This window comes from Equus przewalskii, chromosome 16 (assembly GCF_037783145.1).
Source record: "Equus przewalskii isolate Varuska chromosome 16, EquPr2, whole genome shotgun sequence".
NCBI classification, from domain to species: domain Eukaryota; kingdom Metazoa; phylum Chordata; class Mammalia; order Perissodactyla; family Equidae; genus Equus; species Equus przewalskii.
Genome location: NC_091846.1, coordinates 24,449,819 through 24,472,709, shown reverse-complemented (window position 1 = coordinate 24,472,709; position 22,891 = coordinate 24,449,819). Strand labels below are relative to the sequence as shown.

At 35.4% G+C, this 22,891-nt stretch overlaps 1 protein-coding gene across 2 annotated transcripts in view; it reads left to right on the top strand.

Moving 5' to 3' along the window:
* LRRC63 (leucine rich repeat containing 63) overlaps positions 1-22,891 on the top strand; it is a 65,911-nt gene that overhangs the window by 3,000 nt on the left and 40,020 nt on the right. For both annotated transcript variants that reach the window (XM_070578838.1, XM_070578839.1), the window contains exons 3-6: positions 132-200; positions 10,283-10,960; positions 11,687-11,755; positions 14,875-15,002. In XM_070578838.1, the coding sequence (XP_070434939.1) occupies positions 132-200; positions 10,283-10,960; positions 11,687-11,755; positions 14,875-15,002 (944 nt within the window). The remainder of the gene's footprint in view (positions 1-131; positions 201-10,282; positions 10,961-11,686; positions 11,756-14,874; positions 15,003-22,891) is intronic.

Genomic DNA, 22,891 nt, shown 5'->3' with positions numbered 1-22,891 from the left:
TTGAATTTTGGTCTTAGCTCCAATACTGATGTGATATAGCAAGTCATTTAGTCAAAGGGTCTTATCTTTCTATTCTGAAATAGCAGAACTTAATTAGATTACTGATTTTCAATCCTTTTCTCCACTCTAAGCCAACAGGTTGGGACTTCAATCCATCAGAGCAATAGCTCACTTCTCCAGTGACTCTCACGGTGGAAAAGGAAAGTGAGCATGCCCTCTTAAGGTGGGGGGCAGGGTGGAATGGGAAGAGGTGGGGAATTAGAAGCTTTAGAGTTGCCATATGTAATTTGAATAAAGCCTGGAGGTGATTGATTGGATGTGTTAAATGTGAAGAATGAAGAATGGGAGGTGTGGTAGACGCCCCCCCCCCCCAACCTGGAACCTGTGAATGTTATCTTATATAAAAAAATATATATATATATGTATATGGGATTGAAGATATGATCAAGCTAAGGATCTTGAGATGGAAAGATTATTTTGAATTATCTAGGTGGGCCCTAAATGCAATCACATGTATCCTTTTAAGAGAGAAACAGAGGGAGATTACACATGCACATAGGAGAAGGTGATATGAAGATGGAGCAAAGAGATTTGAAGATGCTGGCTTTGAAGATTGGGGTAATGTGGCCACAAGCTATGGAGTGCTGGCAGCCAGCAGAAGCTGAAAGAGGCAGGGTATATGCACTCCATGAGAGACTCTAGAGAGAGCATGGCTTTGCTCACACCTTGATTTCAGCTCAGGGATAGAAATCTTGGGCTTCTGGCCTCCAGAAGTGTAAGAGAATAAGTTTCTGTTGTTTTAAACCACCAAGCTTGTGGTAATTTGTTACAGCAGCCAGAGGAAACTAACATAAGAGGAGTGAAGGATTCCAGTTTGTGTGTGTGTGTGTGTGTGTGTTATAGATAGCAGATGTCCCTCTGGAGATAAAGGAAAACAGAACTTACTGATGAGGTTGGTTGGGACATCATATGTTTGAGGTGCTTAGGTCTTCCAGATCCAGATTTTAGAATGTTCTTGTATACGGAAAATGAGTTAGAGTGAGAAGAGGGGTGATGATAGAACCCTTAAGAACACTACATGGTAAACTGAGAAAGAAAAAGATTTGCTTAGAAAGGAAAGATAAATTACCATAGTGATAGGAATAGAGAAATAATAGACTGTTATCATGGGAGCCAAGGGGAGAGTGAACTTCATGGAGAAGAGATTAAAATGTTAAACGCTAAAAAGAGGTCAAATAAAGATATGTAACGATGTCTATCCATTGAGTTTAACAGCAAGATATCAATAATAACTTTGTGAGAACAGTTTTGATAGCAGAGGTGGTAAATTGCAGATCATACTGGTTTGAAAAATGAACGTAGGGATATTTTCAGTTTCAGTTTGTTAGAGATTAGAAGTCATTACGCCCATCCTCATAACAAGAAAGAAGTGAACAAACTGGTAATGACTTTTCTTAGATCCATCAGAGAATTCTGATCACTGAGCAAACCACCATCCTGAAATCTGGAGAGACTAACAAACATAGAGAATCACAGCTGAGGTCAGTTTACTGGGATCTTAAGATGCTTTAGCCAATAATTGGTAGGAATACTTAAATGCTAATTTTGACAAATTGCTAGAGGTTGAGTGAGGACTGGCTTGAGAGTTAAAAACTCCTGAGAGCTCAGTCTTAGGGGACCCTCTACAGTGTCATGGGTTTTACCTCCAGAAGCCCCACCAGGTTCTTGTGAGGATCAGAGAAAAATTTGCTCAAGTTTCCTTCAGAAGGAGGGAGAAAGTAACCATTTTTAAATGCTCCCAGAGCATTCTACCTAACAAAGTTCTGCCCTTTAAGGGAAACTAGATTAATAGAGCCTATGTGACCTGGGGGAAGAGCAAATTAGACAACTGTAGCCCCCTGCAGCCTTTCTGTCTCATGTAAGGGGAGGCAAAGGCTAAGAAACACTTCTGAAAGCTACAGTCCAGGGATTCAGGCACACTAAAAAACTGAGATTTAATCATAGGATTATAGAATCGTTCTTTTCCCCAATACCTTACCACCTCATCAACAAGGCTCTGATATAATAACAATGGATTACAACTGAGAGAGCTGTGAGATGCAGATTTTATTTAAGAAGGAGTTTGTAGGGAAGCCCAAATACAACAAAGGAGAAAAAAAAAAAAGAGAGGGGAACTAGAGGAAACTTAAGCCTCTGACACCCAAAGCAACAACTACCTCAGTTGCTATTACCCAATACATCATGTCCAGCTTTCAACAAAAAATTACAAATTATGCTTAAAGACTAAAAAAAAATAGCATGAAGAGAAAAAGTAAACCTCAGAACCATACTCAGATATGACACAGATATTGGAATTATCAGACAGGGAATTGAAAGTAACTGTGATTGATATTTTAAGAGCCTTAATGGAACTAGTAGACAATATGCAAGAACAGATGAGTAATGTGAGCAGAAAGATGGAAACTCTAGCGAAAAACCAAAAGGAAATGCTAAAAATAAAAAAAATTGTACTAGAAATGAAAAATGCCTTTGATAGTCTTATCAGTCCTGGACATGACTGAGGAAAGAATCTGAGAACTTGAAGACAGGCCAATTGAAAATTCTCAAACTGAAATGCCAAAAAAAAAAAAAAGAATAAAACAAATAAAAACAGAATACCCAAGACCTATGGGAAAATTCCAAAAGGTATAACATGTCTAATGGAAATATGAGAGGAGGTGAAAGAGTGAAGAGAGCAGAAGAGATAGTCGAAGGAATAATGGCTGAGAATTTTCCAAAATTGATGACAGACCAAACCACAGATCCAGGAAGTTCAGGGAACACCTACCAGGATAAAAACAAAACAAAACAAAACAAAACAAAGGCATATTACATTCAAACCGCAGAAAACTAAAGACAAAAGGAAAATCTAGAAGGAAGCCAGGGGAAGAGGGAGAAATACGTACCTATGGAGGAAAAAGATAAGAACTACATTGGATTTCTTGTCAGAAACCATGTAAGCAAGAAAAGAGTAGAGTGAAATATTTAAAGGGTCTAAAGAAAAAACTTCCACCAAACTAGAATCTGTGTCCAGTGAAATCATTGTTCAAAAGTGAAGAAATATAGACTTTTTCAGACAAACAAAAACCGTGGGAATTTGTTGCCAGTAGACCTGCCTTGCAAGAAATCTTTAAAAGAAGTTCTTTTATGCTAAAAGAAGAAAACTTCTATAGATCAGAAATTCAGATCTACCTAAAAAAAGGAAAAATGTCAGAGAAGGAATAAGTGAAGGAAGATAAGAAGTTTTGTTTTTCCTATTCTTACTTCATCTAATAGATAACTGTTTGTTGTAAGCAATAATAGCAACAATGTATTGGGTGATTATAGCATAGGGATAAATGAAATGAATGGCAGCAATGTTACAAGGAATGGGAGGGAAGAATTGGGAATACTCTGTTAAAAGTTACCTGCAATACCCATTAGACAGTGAGTGTAGTGTTGTCAGAAAGTAGACTTAGATTAGTTGTAAGTTGTATATTGCAAACTCTAGGGCAACCACCTAAAAATTTTAAAAAGAAGTGTAATATAGATATACACCTGAAATTTATATAATGATATAATCAAATATTACCTCAATTTAAAAAATAAATAAATGATCAAAAAAGTTAAAAAAAAGAAGTATAATTGATATGTTAAGAGAGGAGAGAAACTTAACCATAAAATGCTCAGTTAAAACCAGAAAAGGCAGAAAAAGAAGGGAAGATTTTAAAAAAGGAGAAGAAAAACAAGTGCAGTGAATAGAAAACTTTACAAATGTGGCAGATATTAAGCCAAAAATCTCAATAATTCATTAAAATGTAAATGGTCTATCTACACCAAATAAAAGACAGAACTGTCAGAGCAGATAAAAAACAAGAAACAACTATATGTTGTCTATAAGAAACTTATATTAAATATAAAAACACAGATAGATTAAAAGTAAAGAGAGAAAGGTATGCCATATTAACACAAATCAAAAGAAAGCTGGAGTAGCTATATTAATTTCAGACACAGCAGACTTCAGAACAAAAAAATTATTACAGATAAACAGGGGCAATACTTAATGATAAAGGAGTCAATTTTCCAAGAAGTTATAGCAATTCTTAACTTATTTGCACCTAAAAAAGAGAGTCAAAATATTTGAGGCAAAAGTTGCAAGAATTGTAAGGAGAAATAGAGAAATCCATTATTATAATTGAAGACTTCCACACCCCTTTCTCAGTAACTGACAGATCCAGCAGGCAGAAAATCAATAAGGATACAGTTGAACTGAATAGCACCATCAATCAAGAGGATCCAATTGACATTTATAGAATACTTAATCCAACAACAGCAGAAAACACATTTTTCTCAAACTCACATGGGACATTCACCTAGATAGACCATATTCTGGGCCACAAAACACTATTTTAAAAGAACAGAAATCATACAACGTTTGCTCTCAGAACACAATGGAATTAAATTAAAAATCAATAGCAGAAAGTTATCTAGAAATCCCCAAATATTTGGAGATTGAAGAACACATTTAAATAGCACATGGGTCAAAGGAGTCATGAGAGATATTTTAAAAATGTTTTGACTAAATGAAAACAAAAATACAACATCAAAATTTGTGTCATGCAGCAGAAGCAGGACTTAGAGGATATGTAGAGCATTGAATACATGTATTAGAAAAAGAAGATTGATCTAAAATAAATAATCTAAATGTTTACCTTAGGAAACAAGAAAAAGAACAATATAAACTTAGAGCAAGAAGAAGAAAAGAAATAATAGGGGCTGGCCCGATGGCATAGTGGTTATGTTTACACATTACACTTCAGTGGTCTGAGGTTCACAGGTTCAGATCCTGGGTGCAGACCTACACACTGCTCATCAAGACATGCTGTGGTGGCATCCCACATACAAAATAGAGGAAGACTGGCACAAATGTTGGCTCAGGGGTGATCTTCCTCAAGCAAAAAGAGGAAGATTGGCAACAGGTGTTAGCTGAAGGGCAGTCTTCCCCACAAAAAAAAAAAGGAAAAGAACTAATCAAAATTAAAGTAGAAATCAATGGAAAAAAAGGTAATTAACAAAACCAAAAGCTAGTTTTATGAAAAGATTAATAAAAATTGATAAAATTCTAACCAGGCTGAACAAGAAAAAAGAGAGAAGAAGCAAATTACTAATACCAGAAATGAAAGTGGGTTCATCACTTCTGATTCCCTGGACATTACAAAGAAAATAAAGGAATACTATGAACAACCCTAGGCCTACTCAATTGCTAACTTAGATGAAATGGACAAAAGCTTTGAATGACATAAACTACCTAAACTCATGCAAGAAGAAATAGATAATCTATTGTAAATAATCTTTATCCTTATAAATAAGCTGTTGTTGTATAGGCCTGAATATTCCAATATCTTTTAAAGAAATTGAATCAGTAATTAATAACTTCCAAAACAGAAAGCACCAGGCCCACATAGGGTCACTGGTGAATTCTACCAAACATTGAAAGAGGAAATTATATCAATTCTCTATAGTCTCTTCCAGAAGATAGAAGCAGAGGAAACACTTCCTAAACCATTCTATGAAGGTAGCATACCTTATTACCAAAACCAAACAAAGACATTACAAGAAAAGAAAACTACACAAGGCCAGCTCCATGGCCGAGTGGTTAAGTTCTCATGCTCCTCTTTGGCAGCCTGGGGTTCGCCAGCTCTGATCCTGGGTGCAGACCTACACACCACACATCAAGCTATACTGTGGCAGCATCCCACATAGAAGAACAAGAATGACTTATAGCTAGGATATACAACTATGTGCTGGGGCTTTGGGCAGGGAAAAAAAAAAGAGAAAGGCTGGCATCAGATGTTAGCTCAGGGCTGATCTTCCTCACCAAAAAATGTGTACCTGAAAAAAAAAAAGAAAACTGCAGACAATATCTCTCACGAACATAGATGCAAAAATCCTCAAAAAAATATTAGCAAATTGAATCCAACAATGTATAAAAATAATTATACATCATAACTAAGTGGGATTTATTCTAGATATACAAGACTGGTTCAACATTCAATAATCAGTTAATGTAACCCATTACATCAACAGGCTAAAGAAAAAAAATCACATGATCATATCAATAGATGTAGAAAAAGCATTTGTCAAAATCCAACATGCATTCATGAAGAAGCTCTCAGCAAACTAGGAATAGAGGAGAACTTTCTCACCTTGATAAAGAATGTTTACCCAGAATCCTATAGCTAACATTATCCCTAAAGGTGAGAAACTAGATGCTTCCCCCCTAAAATCAGGAACAAAGGAAGGATGTCTTCTTTCACTGCTGCTATTGAACAATTTTACTAGAAAGTCCTAGCTACTGCAATAAGACAAGAAAATGAAATAAAAGATGTTCAGGTTGGGAAGAAAGAAACAAAACTTTCTTCTTTGTTCTATATAGAAAATCCCAAAGAATCAACAAAAGAACTCTTGGAAATACTAAGCAATTATAGCAATATTGCAGGATACAACATGAATATACAGAAATCAATTGCTTTCCTATATGCCAATGATGAACAATTAGAATTTGAAATTCAAAACACTACAACTTACGTTAGTATCAAAACTCACTACAATTTATTTAGGCATAAATCTACCAATATATGTCCAGGATTTAGATGAGGAAAACTACAAAACCATGATGAAAGAAATCAAAGATCTAAATAAGTGGGAAGATATTCCATGTTCATGAATAGGAAGACTCAATGTTGTTAAGATATCAATTCTTCTAAACTTGATCTATATATTCAACACAATCTTAGTCAAAATACCAGCAAGTTGCTTTGTGTATATTGACAAAATTTATTCTAAAGTTTATATGTCAAAGCAAAAGACCTAGAATAGCCAATATAAAACTGAAGATTAAGTAAGTAGGAGGATTGTCACTCCCTAATTTCAAGACTTTATAGTAGTAAAGCTACAGTGATCAAGACAGTGTTGTATTGGCAAAAGAACAGACAAATAGATCAGTGGATGAGAATAGAGAGCCAAGAAATAGATGTGTACAAATATAGCAAACTAATTTTTGACAAAGAAGTGAGGACAACTCAATGGATAAAATATAGTCTTTTCAATGAATGATACTGGAACAGGTTAACTGGACATCCACATACAAAAAAAAAAAAGCAAATGAACCTAGACCGGACCTTACACCTTTCACAAAAATTAACACAAAAGAATTGTAGACCTAAGTGCAAAACTATAAAGTTTCTAGAATATAAGATATGAGAAAATCTAGGTGACCTTGGGTTTGATGATGACTTTGTAGATATAACACTAAAAGAACAATCCATGAAAGAAAAAGTTGATAAGTTGGGTTTCATTAAAATTAAAAAACTTCTGCTATGGAAAACATTGTTAAAAGAATAAGACAAGCCACGCACTGGGAGGAAATATTTGCAAAACACCTATCTGATAAAGGACTTGCATCCAAAATAAAAAAGAACTCAAACTCAATAATAAGAAAAAAAAACAATTAAAAAGTGGGCTAAACATCTGAACAGACACCTCACCAAAGAAAATATCAAGAGGGCAAATAAGCTTATGAAAAATGCTCAACATCATATGCCATTAGGGAATTGCAAATTAAAACAATGAGCTACCACTGCAGACCGATTAGAATAGCTAAAATCCAAAACACTGACAACACCAAATGCTGGAGAGGAGCGAGAACTCTTATTCATTGCTGGAGGGAATGCAAAATGGTACTGCCACTTCTGAAGACCCTTGGGATGTTTTGTACAAAGCTAAACATACTTTTACCATACAATCCAGCAGTTGAACTCCTGGACATTTGCCCAATTGAGTTGAAAACTTACATCCACACAAAACCCTGCACATGTGTATTTATATCAACTTTATTTGTAATTGCTTCAAACCAGAAGCAATTCAATAGATGAGTAGATAAACAAACTGTGGTACATCCACACAGTGGAATTTTATTTAATGATAAGAATAAATGAGCTATCTAGCCATATAAAGACATAGAGGAACTTTAACTGCATATTGCTAAGTGAAAGAAGACAGTCTGAAAAGGTTACATACTGTAGGATTCCAACTACATGGCATTCTGGAAAAGGCAAAACTGTAGAGACAGTAAAAAAAAAACCCCAAAAACAGTGGCTTCCAGAGGTTCAGGGAGAGGGGGAAGAGATGAATAGATGAAGCACAGGGAATTTTTAGGGTGATGAAAATTTGTATGATACTGTAACGGTAGATGCATGACATTATGCATTTGTCAAAACCTATAGAACTGTAAAACACGAAGAGTAAAACATGGACTTTAATTAATCACATATCAACATTGTTTCATTAATTGTAATAAATGTACCACACTAATGCAAGATGTTAATAATAGATGAAATTCTGTGCAGGAGAGGGGAGTATATGCTAACCATGCCCTCCTGCTCAATTTTTTTTTTATATCTAAAACTATTCTAAAAATAAAGTCTACTAATTTAATAGAAAGAGAGAATAAATAAAATGAAACAACAAACAGAACAGAGATGAGAGGAGAGGTAGTCAAACTAATGAATGTAAATTACTTCAGTTTGCTACTGAAGAGAAGGATAAATATGGTGGGATGGTGGTGGTTGGAAGGAGTTCTGGAATCTATTGAGGTTTTTTCTCATGTTATCATGTTTTTTCTAAGACGGGAGACAGAAAAAATAAAGTTGAAGATAGTGGCGTAAGCATTTTATTGAATGAGCTGGCTTTGATTAGTTCCATATAAACAGGAAGCATATAATATTCTTCTCCTACTCCCGCCTTCAAACTCTCATGGCGCATATCTCTATCCCAAGGCTTTTTAAAGTCACTTTCATCTATTCACCTTGTCTCATTTTCAGATATTAAACAACTAGTCTAATCTAAATCAACACTTTCATCTAGCCTGCAGTCAAACCTTACCCCTTCTCCCAGCTCAAACTAGGTCTGCTAGCCTTTCGACAAGCCAAGGGAAACAGGAGCATGATAAGTCCTTCCACCTTGTTCTTTTACTTCTCTTTCCCAACTCATATTATAGTTTCTGACTCCTCCATCTCTGGGGCTAGAAATGGGGAAGAGTTAAGGAATTAAGAGTTACGAGTTAAGATGAGACCCAGGCATCAGTTTCTGCACCCCCGCAAAACGCCAGGAGATACAGGTCAAGTAGTCTCAAGGATTCTTTTGCCGTACTCCAGTTGGGACACAACACTGGGAAGGCCGATACATTTTTGCTTTTCAGTGAGGGAGGTGGGTAGGGGAGTGGTGAAATGTTATTTTCTCCTGTAGAATCCACTCCTGTCTTCTATAAATGGTTCTCTGAGAATCCCCCTCACTTGGTTTGAGGTCAGGGAAAATCATTCTCCTTCGCCCACCATGGGGAGGGGAAGATCAGGAATGCATATAGCGCTCCAGTAGCTCTATTCGGAAGAAATCCTCTCTCTGAACCCAGATCAATCTCTAGCCACTTCTTATATAGAGACAACAGGTGGGTGAGAGTTGGATTTGTTTTGACCATCCCTTTGCGAGTCTTGCTTTGATAAATCTCTTATCTCCTTATTAGAATGTAGAGGTCCTCATCATTTATTGTACTCAACTGAGACAATAGAAAAAAACATCATTTAACATTCTGTCACGTAGGAAAGAGAAAGAATATTTGATGTAGTGAGGTACCTAAGAATGCAGGCATAATGCATTTTCTGGACATAAGAGAGAAAAGAATACTTACTGTTGTCACCTAAATGAACTTGTGGTACCTTGTAGCCAGTATCTGAATTTTATCACATTCAAAAGACAGCTTGGTCTGACATCTTGCATTGAAAAGAAATCTAAATCTTTGCTCAAAGAAGTTTCAAATGAGGAAAAGATAATGATAAATAGCAAAATTTTATCAAAATCATTTTTACCCATCCATAGTGCCAGAATTTTAGTGGCAACTACTCAAACATCTCCCTTAATATCCTACTCTTCTCTCCATCAATTCTGTTCTTCCAAGAGTAGCACCCTACCTTTTCTAAATCTAGTAAAATTTAGTCGTTTCACTTCTCCAGTTGTTCACTCAGACACTATCCCAGGCAGCTAAACAAAAGTCCTGATAACTGAGCAAGTTATATACAGAAATACTTTTAGAAGGTGAGAGAGGGGTAAGTGGATAGAGAAGAGCTATAAATGCTAAGACATTAACAGTTTTGTCCCTGACATCTTGATAAATATAATCTAATTGTGTTTTTTTCTTTTTCTGGTTTAGCCAAGACTGTTGAAACTAAGCCACCACGTGTAAGGTTCACTCAAGATGAAACCACTTCAACTGAAAGAGATAAAACTAGTTTTCCTGATGTTTCAACAAATCAACTACAAACCCCAATCAATATCCAAAATCTCTTTCTTGATGATCTTGTACCAAAAACAGTGACTGCTATTTCAACACCCAAACTCTCTTCTAAGAAAGCCTATTGGCACCGTGCAAAGACTGCTATCAGTTCTATAGTTTTTCCAAGTTCTCCTTCAGTTTCACCTCAAGTTTTGGGGAAAGAAACAAGCCAAATGGAAATTGCAAGAAAATCCAGAAGAAAATCATCAAAAATAGAACCTATTTATGCTGATCGGGTACAAACAGACATTTTGATTCTCTCCCCATCACGCTCCAGACCTTCCCCAGTTATCACTCCTAAACCCCTGGAAATTCAGTCTGAGTATCTACATATACTGAGGAGTAGAACCTATATTTTTAAGCAACCTCTGTTAGATTTAAAAACAGCAGTGCCAAGCCCTCTACCAAGAGTTACACCTCTTAAAGTGGGAGGACAGTCGTCTGAACGTTCACAACAAACTACTGCAATGGTACTAAATGTCACTCCTTTTTCAGGTTCTTTTTCCATGCCAAGGCCACTTTTACCAAGAAAACCTCGAAGACAGTCAGTGATAGGTAAATCCATTCTGAACATAATATATAATAATGGGGTCAAGTAAGGCAAAGAGGAGAGAAGGCATGCAAGCAAATGGTGGCCCCCCACCTTGGGTTTGCAGAGTGGGATGGTGGGATCACTTTTTTTTATGGGGAAGATTTGCCCTGAGCTAAAATCTGCTGCCAATCCTCCTCTCTTTGCTTGAGGAAGATTGTCACTGAGCTAACATCCATGCCATTCTTGCTGTATTCTGTGCATGGGATGCCTCCACAGCATGGCTTGATAAGCGATGTGTAGTGCCACACCTGGGATCCAAACCCTCAAACCCCAGGCCGCCGAAACAGAATGCATGAATTTAACCACTATGCCACTGGGCCAGCCCCTGGGATCACTTTTTACCTCTACCTTTAATACATGGGCCAGAATGCAGTAACAGAAGTCCTGACCTTGCAGGTCTGCCAAGGTCAAACTGGGTATTTGACCCAGGTGATAGTGGTGGGAAGAGGATAAGGGAGTGCAAAGGATCAGAAAAGCTAATATAAAGGAGCAGTGAGAATGAACAATTATTCAGAAGGTGATCTAGATGAACTCTAGGAGCAGAATGCCAATGCTGATGGATGCCTTAATGGGCACATTCTCATGGATAATCCCAACTCCTTAAAAGATGAATAATTCTAATGAAATCATAACACCCCCAACATGAAATTTCACAAGTATCCAAAAGTCTCATTTTTTCTTTTTTCTAGAAACTCTTGCAACAGAATCTGAAAATGTAGAAAGTGTCTCACAGCAAAAACCACCAAGCCCAACTGAAGGTAAATGCTAAATTTGCATCATTCTTTTAAAAATTGTATATTAGATTCTCTCTCTATAAAAGTATTCAGGATTCTGTGTGAATGTGTATATGTGTGTGATTCACACGTGTCTCACCTCATTTTCAGTTCCTTAAGCCATTTACTCAGCAACTGTTTTTTGAATATTGACTATGAACCAAACTTTGTACTGATATTGGGAACATGAAAGGTGGAGTATTCTTAAGATGGGTGGGGCAGATAGACATGCAATAATGAGAGTTAACTACTTGCCTTCTGACAGGCACTGTTCTAAGTGCTTTCACCTTAGTTACCTAGCAGAAACAGTGAAAAGTCACCTTTAAAGAAAGATTACATCATCCTAGACCTCACATTACTTCTATAAACAATTTCACAAATACAATGAGTAGTAAACCATTCACAATTACCAGGCACACTAAGAGAAAGACAAAATGAATGAAAACTACTGGAAACATTAAGCAATTTGAAACATACCCACAGGAGTTCCAGGTATGACAATTATCAGATACAGATTTTAAAATAACTTCATCACTTCTGGTTCTGTCCAAGATTGAGCAGCTTGTATAGGACAAACCCTCCCGCCAAAATCAACTATTAAAGCTGCCCAAAATATATAAAATAGCTATTGAAGTTACTGGAGAGTAACCATTGCAGGCATGACTTGAATGGCTACGATCCTTGAAAAAAGGGAAGTTTATGAGTTTGCTCTACATTTACCTGAGGCTTTGCCTCAGGGCATTTGTGGTGCTGGAGAATAAGCACAATTAGAAAGTCGTAGTAGTACTGGATTGAGGAGATAGCAGTCAGACTTCAGAGCTGCCAATTTAGCTGTGCCTCAAGGGGCAAAATCTCAAAGAGGAGAGAAGTGAATCCAAATATCTGCATACAAACTCCCTTAAGGGTATCGGGCTGATTTCTAAGCTGTGCATGTGCAGGACAATTCTAAGCTGTGCATGTGCAGGATAATACTCTAAGAAACACAGCAGGTAACATCAGCTAATGCTAAGGAACTGAGCATAGATTTTTCACAGTTGTACAGGAAATGGTTATCGGAGTTCAAGCTTTGCCAAAGTGGAGGAGCCTTTGTGAACACACCTGGGCTTTCAGGTGAAGACTCAGAGGACCTATACCTTAGGAATAAGGATGATGTTCTATGAGAAAAGGCAAAACAAAAATAGATGATAACTGATAAAGCTCAAAATCAATCCTTGATAATATTTCCTTCTTCATCAAAGAAAACCAACATTTGTTAGAGAGAGATAGTATTATCCAGACCCTTTAAAATTTTCATTTACAATGTCCAGTGGTAAATTTAAAAAATCACAAGGCATCCTAAAAACAGGATAAAATGTCTGAAAACCGGTAGAAAGAGACAAAAGAAACAGACCCATAGATTCAGATATTGGAGTTTTCAAATAAGGATTTTAAAATAACTATGATTGCTATGTTCAAAAAAATAAAGAAAAATGGAGTTGGCCCAGTGGTGTAGTGGTTAAGTTCGTGTGCTCCACTTCAGCAGCCCAGGGTTTGCCACTTCAGATCCTGGGTGCGGAGCTACGCACTGCTTGTCAAGCCAGGCCGTGGCAGGCATCCTGCATATAAAGTGGAGGAAGATGGGCACAGATGTTAAAAAAAAAAAAAAAGAAAAAGTTGCAGAATTTTACCAGACAACTGGAATTTTTGTTTTTAAAAACGAGTCAAATAAAATTCTAGAACAGAAAAAAATATCCATCACCTCACATAGTTACATTCTTTTCTTATGATGAGAACTTTTAAGATTTGCTCTCTTAGTAGCTTTCAAATATACAATATAGTATTGTTAACTATAGCAACCTTAGGAGTTTCTGAGCCCATTATCCTCCCAGTAGTTCTGTATCACTGTCTGTGACATAAATTAACTTTTGGGTCTCCTCCATATCATAAGTCTAAACAAGTCATGCTGCCATTTCTGATGTATTGAGTTTATTCCAGTCTGGTGGTTTCCTCTTTGAAAAGTTTCAGGTGAGTTGGGTGAACAGATCTTTCAGAGATCTATCAGGGGATTTCTAACCACCTCCTCACCTCTATCTCCCTCCTTTCCACTCAAAAACCATCTGCCTGGGCTTAAACCATGAGGGTGGGTGAGCTGGAAGCAGGCCACAGACTTATGTCTTAACTCACTCTCATTTCCTTCTTGCTCCATTCTCTCTCCCAAGACAAGGAATCTCTATATCATATTATACACCATCATTTATTCTGTGCTTAACTTTCACATCTATTGATCTGAAATGGGTGCACAGGGCCTATTTTAGAAATTAAAAAGTGAACATTGTTTTCTTTGCTCTAGGATGCGTTATTTCCTTTCACTGCATAAAAATTACTGAGACTGTAAAATATGTTGCTTCAAGTAATGCAGCAAGAATGGCTGGGAATGTAAAATATATTTCATAAAATTTCAAAATATTTTCCTGCTGCTCTTAGATGTGTACTTGGATAGGCCATTTTGATGGAAGGTGAAACCCACAAGGGTCATGATAAAGTAAAGTTAGATGGTCTCTGTTTGGCTCACTCCTGAGTTGTTTGGGTTTTTGCCCTTTCTTGTGTGAAGTCTTCAAACTAAGGGAAGAATTGAATTACAAGGGGCGTTTGAAACATGCATCAAGGTGATATTAGGGAAAAAAGTGAGAGTGCTCCTGAGGAGGTGATCTCTATCTAAGTGATGTTTATATGATGTCCTTCACTAGTTTTGTGAAGCAAGAAGTTGTTTATGTAATTCATAGTAAAATTTTAAAAAATGTTTTTACATATAGTACAAGAAAACTGAGATTTATGGACTCTAAATAATGCAGGTAGAAATCTATGAGCATATGGTTTTCTTTTTGAACGACAATTGTGCTATCTAATATTCTTTTTAAAAAAACAATTTGGCAAACAGACCAGCTGAGAGTGGATGGGTGAAGGTTGTGGGGAATCTCTTCTAGAAGATGTGTGCAGCCAACCTATTTATGACGACTCATTGTTACCTAACATAAATGCCTTTTAGCTTTCACTCTAAGTGATAATACATTTAACTTTCATGTTTTATTTTATTTATGTTGGTCCCATTAAACCTCAAAAATCAGAGGGATATGTCGTATATGGTGAAGCCTTTAAGACTATTGTGGCAACACAATATGAAACATTAACAGCCGTGACCAACCTGGCCATATCAAACTGTCAAATGTTTGGAAGAAATGCACTTAATCTTAAGGTATGCTAGATCTTTTTAATGGCAATTTCCTGTTGTATTATCAATTATTTTTGCTTTAGGTTTCCTAACTTAGGTTAGTTTTCATAGTATTGAAGGAATCTTTCCTGTTGCAATAGAGATTTCCCTGGAACATATTCAAATTGCATCTCTAAACCTATCTGTCCTAGTTTGCCTTCATTCCAGTTTTTAAAAATGCTCAGATCCAAAGCAGGCATGGTACTTTTTTCACCTAGCATGATAATAAAAGTGGGAGTCAGAGTTATAACATTTTTAAGTTATCAGCAATCTCTGGCTCTTGTGCCAAATTCAGCAATAGGCTAGCTTTTTACTGAATACAAGCCCAGTATGATGAATAAGAATGATAATAGCTACCATTTATTAAGCACCCACTATGTGCAAAGCAAATGTTAACCTTAAAACTTACGATCCAGGAAAGTAGGTAGTATAATTTTCATTTTACAGCTGAGAGCACTGAAAACCAATGAAAGTAACTTGCACAAGATCATACAGCAAGCAAATGGCAGAGCTTGGGTTTGAACCCAAGACTCTTTCCCCTCAAGATCTATGCTCTTTTATTGTAAATAAGTTCAAACTCATAGAAAAATGGCAAAAATAGGAAAAGCTGAAGGGAGCAGCTTTTTTCCTTTTGGAAAAAATGAGCCTAATTTCTTTTGGAAATTAAGGCATTCAAAACTGCCTGTGTATTCTGGGGAATTTAGAAAGTCATTTGCCTGCCCAGGGCAGGACACATCCTTGGAAAAAACCCCAGAAGACCCTAAGCTTTCACCTCTGGCTGATCTCTAGGTGCAACATATTCAGGAAGTGAAGGCTAGGGCAGAGTTTTTAAATGGCCTGGGTAATCTTTGAAGGGGTGCCCTTGCATAGAGGCGATGTGAAAAGACTCAGAAAGGTTTTGTTCTCTCTCTCTCTCTCCCTCCCTCTTTGCCTCCCTCTCTCCTATCTCTCTCTCTCTGCTAGTATATGTGGAAATCTCTGTCAGAACACTGATTAATCACAAACTAAAGGAGCAGAGATTTCAAAGTCAACACATGAAAAAGAATACAGACCTAACAAAAATAGTTTAGAAAAGTTACTAAACAAACCAACAGCTACAGCCCACAGCAAGCAACAAAAACAAACTTTAAAAAGGGGGAGGAATCTGATTTTTAGACTTACCACATTATTGTATTCAAAGTGTCCAGTTCTCAACAAAAGATTATAGAACATGCAAAGAAACAAGAAATATGACTTGTTCACAGAAGAAATTAACAGAAATTGTCTCTGAGGAAGCACAAACATTGGACTTACTAGAAAAATACTTTAAATTAACTATCTTAAATATGCTCAAATACCTAAAGAAAATCATGGAAAAAGAGTGAAAGAAAACCAGTAAAATGATGTGTGAATAGAGATTATCAATAAAGAGATAGAAATTACAAAAAGGAACCAAAAAGAAATTCTGGAGCTCAAAAATACAACAACTGTAATGAAAAAGTTACTGGAAGTTTTCAATAGTAGATTTAAATAGGCAGAAGAATGAATCAGAGAACTGGAAAATAGGTCAGTTGAAATTATCAAGTATGGTGAACAGAAGGAAAAAAATGAAGAAAAATGAACAGAGCCTAAGGGACCCATGAGACACCATCAAGCATACTAATGTACAGTTAATGAAAGTCCCAGAAAAAGAGAGAAAAAGGCAGAAAGAATATTTGAAGAAATAATGGCCAAAACCCTCCCAAATTTGACCAAAGGCACAAATCTATATATCCAAGAAGCTCAATAAACTGCAAGAAGGATAAAAACAAAGAGATCCACACTGAGACACATTATAATCAAATTGTCAAAAGCCAGAGAGACTCTTAAAAGCAGCAATAGAGGAGTGATTTGTCATATATAAGGGATCTTCAAACTTAATAACCAATTTGTCACCAGAAACCATGGAAGCCAGAAAAGAATGGGGTGACATTTTTAAAGTGATAAAAGAAAAGCAATCTCTCAATCAAAAGTTCTATATCCAGCAAAACTATCCTTCAAAAACAAGTAGGAAATTAAGACGTTCCCAGATAAACAAAAGCTGAGTGAGTCTGTTATTAGTACACTTGCCCTATATGAAATGCTAAAGACAGTCCTTCAGGCTACAATGAAAAGACATTAGACAGCAAACTAAAAGCCTTAAGAAGGAATAAATGACTCTGGCAAAAGTAATTATGTAGGTAAATATAAAAGCCAGTATTATTCTATTTTTGGTGCATAACACTTTTTATTTCCTATATTATTTAAAAGACAAATGAATAACGCAATCTATAAATTATAAATCTATATTTTAAATTATAAAAATAATTCCGTTTACAATGCCATCCAATAGAAAAAAATAGACAAAATATATGAACAGATGGTTCACTGAAACAGAGATACAAATGACCTTTGTAAATATGAAAAGATGCTCAACCTCACTCAAAATAAGAGCAAAGCAACTTAAAACTACCTAGAGATAAAATTTCTCTCTTAAGAGACTGGGAAAAGTTTGGCAGCATATCTTATTGGTGAGATTGTATTATTGTTAGGAAGAAACAGAATGGTGCATTCCTATGGAGAGAATTTAGGGTATTTATCAAATTTACATATGTTTACCCTTTCACCTAGCCATCCCCGTTTATGCTGGCAAAGTGTGAAATGGTATGTGCATAGACCACTTATTGCAGCATTATTTGTAATTGCAAAAAACTGAAAGCAACTCGAATGGTCATCAGCAGGGAACTGGTTGAATAACTACGGTATTTCTACACAAAAGAGAGAGCTTTAAGAGAGAAAAATATTTAAAAAATGAGAAAGAACTTGATATACTGCTCTGAAGTGTTTTTCATGATATATTGTTGAGTTAAAAAGACAAAGTACAGCACACTGTTTATGATAAGCAACATTTTGTTTAACAAAAGGATAGAGAATACTTTTAATAAGAAAAAGTGGCAGGAGAAAACAAAAATGTTAAAAATATGTGTATATGGATGGGGAGGAAATTGTGTGGATACAACAGAGATAAAAACTAAGCTTCTTTGAATGATCTTCATTTTATAGTTTTGACTGTGCAACTATATAAGATTTTATTAATTAAAAATGAAATTAAACCAAAAATAAAAACAAAACAAATCCTCCTCTAAAAATTAAATATATCTATATTAATATATAGATATATAGGTGTATATGTGTGTGTGTGCTAAATGAAACAAATAAACCTACCTATGATAAAAGTGGAAAAATAACCACATAAACAAGAATTATATCAAGTGACTATAAAACACAACATTTTGACCATAGTTTCTTAGTGAGGACATATTCTAAGGACAAAAATTCAAATGTTAGTGTTAACTACTCCTAGTGAAACTGCCATTGTTATTTTGAGACTATTATATTTCTTGTGGGAGGTGTATGTGCTAACACAACAAAGGAAAACTCCAGTGAATATAAGATAGGTAATTAAAAATTATCCAAACTATAACACGAAGGGAAGAAAGAATTCAAAAAGAGCCACAAAAAACCCAGAGCATCCAAGAACAGTAAAACAATATCAAATCCATATGATTGGGATGACATGCATACAATTACATACCATACTTATAAATGGAATCATAGAAGGAGAAGAGAGAGATTGGGATAGAACAAACATTTGAAGAAATAATGCTAAGAATTTTCCAATATTGATCAAAGACAGTAACGCACAAATCCAAGAACCTTAGAGAAGGCCAAACAAGATAAACACAAAGCAAGCTGCCACTAGGCATATAATATTTGAATTGCAGAAAACCAAAGGCAAAACATTTCCATAAGCAGCTAGAGTAGAAAGATTTACACCAAGGAATAATAATACAAATTACGGCAGACTTCTTGTCAGAAAAAATGGAAGCCAGAAGACAGTGGAGTAACATTGCTAAAGTGCTAAAAGAAAAAAACCTCAAACCAGAATTCCATAGCCAGCAAAAGTATCCCTCAAAAATGAATATGCAATAAGACATTTTCAGACAAAAGAAAAATCTGAGCATTCCTCTCCCGTAGATCTCTTCTACAAGAAATGTTAAAAGTAAGCTTGAAGAGTAAGGGAAATGATATCAGATAGAAACCTGGTTATTTAGGAAAGAACAAATAGCACTGTAAATAGTATGTAAATGGTGAATACATTAGTAAATATAAAGGACATTTAAATCTCTTTAAAAGACTACTGATTATTTAAAATAAATATATTAACAATATATTATGGAAATTATAGCCAATATAAAAATAAAATATTTAGCAACAGGAGTACAAAGGGTTGAGAGGGGCTAAATGTGTGTTTCTATTGTAAACTTCTTACTTTATTCGTGAAGTAGTAGAGTATTTTCTGAAGATTGTTGTAAGTTAAGCTGCGTATTTTGATCTTTAAAGAAACTACTTTTAAAAAGTACTAAGAAGAGTAACTAAAAAATCATTAAGAGAAATAAAATGTAATCTTAAAAAATATTCTGTTCACAATAAAAAAGGCAAGAAAAGAATAGAGGAACAAAGAATAGATGGGACAAATAGAAAAGCAAGCACCAAAATGGCAAACTTAAGGGGCTGGCCCAGTGGTGCAGTGGTTAAGTTCACGCACTCAGCTTTGGTGGCCTGGGGTTCACCGGTTCAGATCGCAGGCATGGACCTATGCACTGCCTATCAAGCCATGCTGTGGCAGGTGTTCCACATATAAAGTAGAGGAAGATGGGCACAGATGTTTGCTCAGGGCCAATCTTCCTCAGCAAAGAGAGGAGGATTGGCAGCAGATGTTGGCTCAGGGCTAATCTTCCTCAAAAGAAAAAAAAAGGTAAACAAATCTAATAATTAATTAATATATTAATAATTATATTAAATATAGATGGGCTAAACACTCCAATAAAAATACAGATCATCAGACTGCATAACAAAATATGACTCAATTATATGATGTTTACAAGAAATATACTTTAAATATAAAGACATTGATGGGTAAAAGTAAACGGTGGCAAATGATAATACTTGGCACTATAAAGCTATTATGGCTATATTATCAAAGTGAAAGATAACACTAAAGACAAGAGTGTTACCAAATAGAGACAGTTGAAAATGTTTACAGGATCAGTTCATGAAGAAGACATGACAATCTAAATGTGGATAGATGTGATTAGAATGCTTCAAAAATTCATAAAACAAAAAGTAAGAAATAGACCAATTCACAATATAACTGGAGATTAGAGACTTTAACATTCTTGCTCAAGAATTCATACAAGTAGTCAAAAACAATTTGGAAAAAAAATATAGAAGACCAGAAATAATTGCATCAACCAACTTGACCCAGTTAATATTTATGGAACTGTACACACAATAACTGCAGAATATACGTGGTTTTTAGGTACACATAGAACAATCTCAAGACAGAGTGTACGTTGGGCCATAAAACATCTTGGTGAATTTCAAAAGACTGAAATAATAGAGTTTGTTATCTGACCACAACAGAATTAAAAGAAAAGTCAAAAACAGTAAGATACCTAGAAAAGCACTAAATATTTGGAAATTAAACAAAACACTAAAAAAATAGGTCAAAAAAGAGAACACAAAAGAAATTAGAAATATTTCAAACTGGTTGCAGACCCAACAAACCAGAATTTGTAAGAAACAGCTGAAGGAATCTTTAAAGGGAAATGGATAGGTTTAAATGCATATATTAGAAAAGAAGAAAGGTATAAAAATCAGTGACCCATGCTTCCATCTTAAGAAAGGGGGCAAAAAGGGCAAATTAAAGCCCTAGTAAGTAGGGAAATGGCAATAAGAGTGAAAATCGATGAACTAGGAAATGGACAAACAACATAAAAAAGTCAACAAAGTCAAAACTTGCTTCTTTAAAGAGATTAAGAAAAATGCTAAATCCATAATATGATTGATTGAGGAAGAGGAAAAGAAAACTCTAAATACCAAATTCAAAATAAAAAAGGGACACCACTGCATTTTCTATAGACATTAAGATAGAAAATAGTGAAATATTGAGAAAGACATTTTCCTGATAAATGCAACAACTTGTACAAAATGGAAAAATTCTTTGAAAAATACTACTTGCTGAAACAGACATAACAAGAAACAGAACATCATAATAGTCTTGTATCTGTAAAAAATCCAACTGAAATTTTAATTAAGAGCTTTCACACAAGAAAAGCTCCAGGCACATAAAACTTCACTGGTCATTCTATCAAATACATACAGAAGAAATAATACCAGTTTACACTAACTCCTTCAGACGGTAGAGGGGGAAGAACACGTGCTAACTCGTTTTATGACGCCTGTATAACTCTCATACCAAAGCCAGACAAGGATATTACAAGACAGTAAAATTATAGATCAATTGGTTGTTAGTGCTGTGGAGTCAGTTTCAGTTCCTAGTGACCCTGTGTACAGCAGAGCAGAACCGTGCCGGGTCTTTTTGTGCGATCCTCTCAACTTCTGGCGCTACATCAGACAATGCTCCACTGCTATTCAAAGGTTTTTCATAATTTTAATGTGTCTTAACGTGGAAGCTCCACTGAAATTTGTCCACCATGGGTGACACTGCTGGTATTTGAAATATCAGTGGCAAAAGCTTTCAGCATCACAGCAACATGCAGCCACCACAGTATGACAACTGATGAGCGGGTGGTTCCCTGATCAGGAAATGAACCCGAGCCTAAGTAGTGGTTAGAACGCTGAATCTTAACCACTTGACCATCGGTGATGGCCATAGGCTGATATTTTTCATAAATATAAGTACAAAAACTCCTCAACAAAATATTAGCAAATCAAATCTAGCAATATCAAAAGTTTAAAAAGGACAATGTATCATGACCAAGTGAAGCTTTCCCAAACAATTCAAAGTTGTTTGAATATTTGAAAATCAATGTTTATTCTCAACAATATCATCTCAATAGATGCAAAAACTTGACAAAATTCAACACCCATTTAAGATTAAACAAACAAATTTCTAAGTAAAATAGGGTTAAAAGAAACATTTCATAATCAAATAAAGGGTGTCTATGAAAAATCTGCTACCAACATCATACGTGATCAACAAGGATTGACTACTTTCTCCCCTAAGATTTGCAGCAAGGCAAGAAAAATTTTCCCTTCTCTTTTGTTCTCATTGTAATGAAGGTTCTAGCCGCTTAAATAAGGTAAGGAAGAGAAAGGCATAAGGATTGGAAAGGAGGAAGTAAAACTGTCTTCATTAGGAGCAAGCATGATCGTGTATGTAGACAATCTTAAGGAATCTCCAAAAGAAATCCTACTAATAGGTAAATTTAGCATGGCTGTTGGAAACAAAGTCAATATTAAAAAAACTGACACAGAAGAGTCATCCAGGGACAAAGTCATAGGGGCCATCTAGAATTTTGCCTTTCACATAAAGTAAAAAAAAAAAAACAAACAACAAAACCAGGACAGAAGACTTCAACAGATCCTTCACAAAGGATGACATACTAACAGCCAATCAGAACATGAAAATGTTCTCAACATCATTGTTCATCACGGATGATGAATTAAAGCCGCAGTGAGATACCACAGCACACTCGCTAGAATGACTAAAATGGAAAACTCTCACATTCCCTTATTCGTTTTTTCAAAGAACCAACTTTTTGATTTGCTGATTCTTTCCCCTCTATATTTTTTATTTTATCAATTTTTGGTCTTATCTTTATTATTGATATCTTTCTACTTTTGAAGGGGTTCATTTGCTGTTCTTTTTCAAACTTCTTTCTATGAATATAGGTATCACTAGTTTTCAGCATTTCCTTTTCTTATTTATTATTTAAGGTTACAATTTTTTCCTGTCGTCATGACTTTGTATTTCCCAAGGTTTGATATGTCAAATTTTTTAATATTTT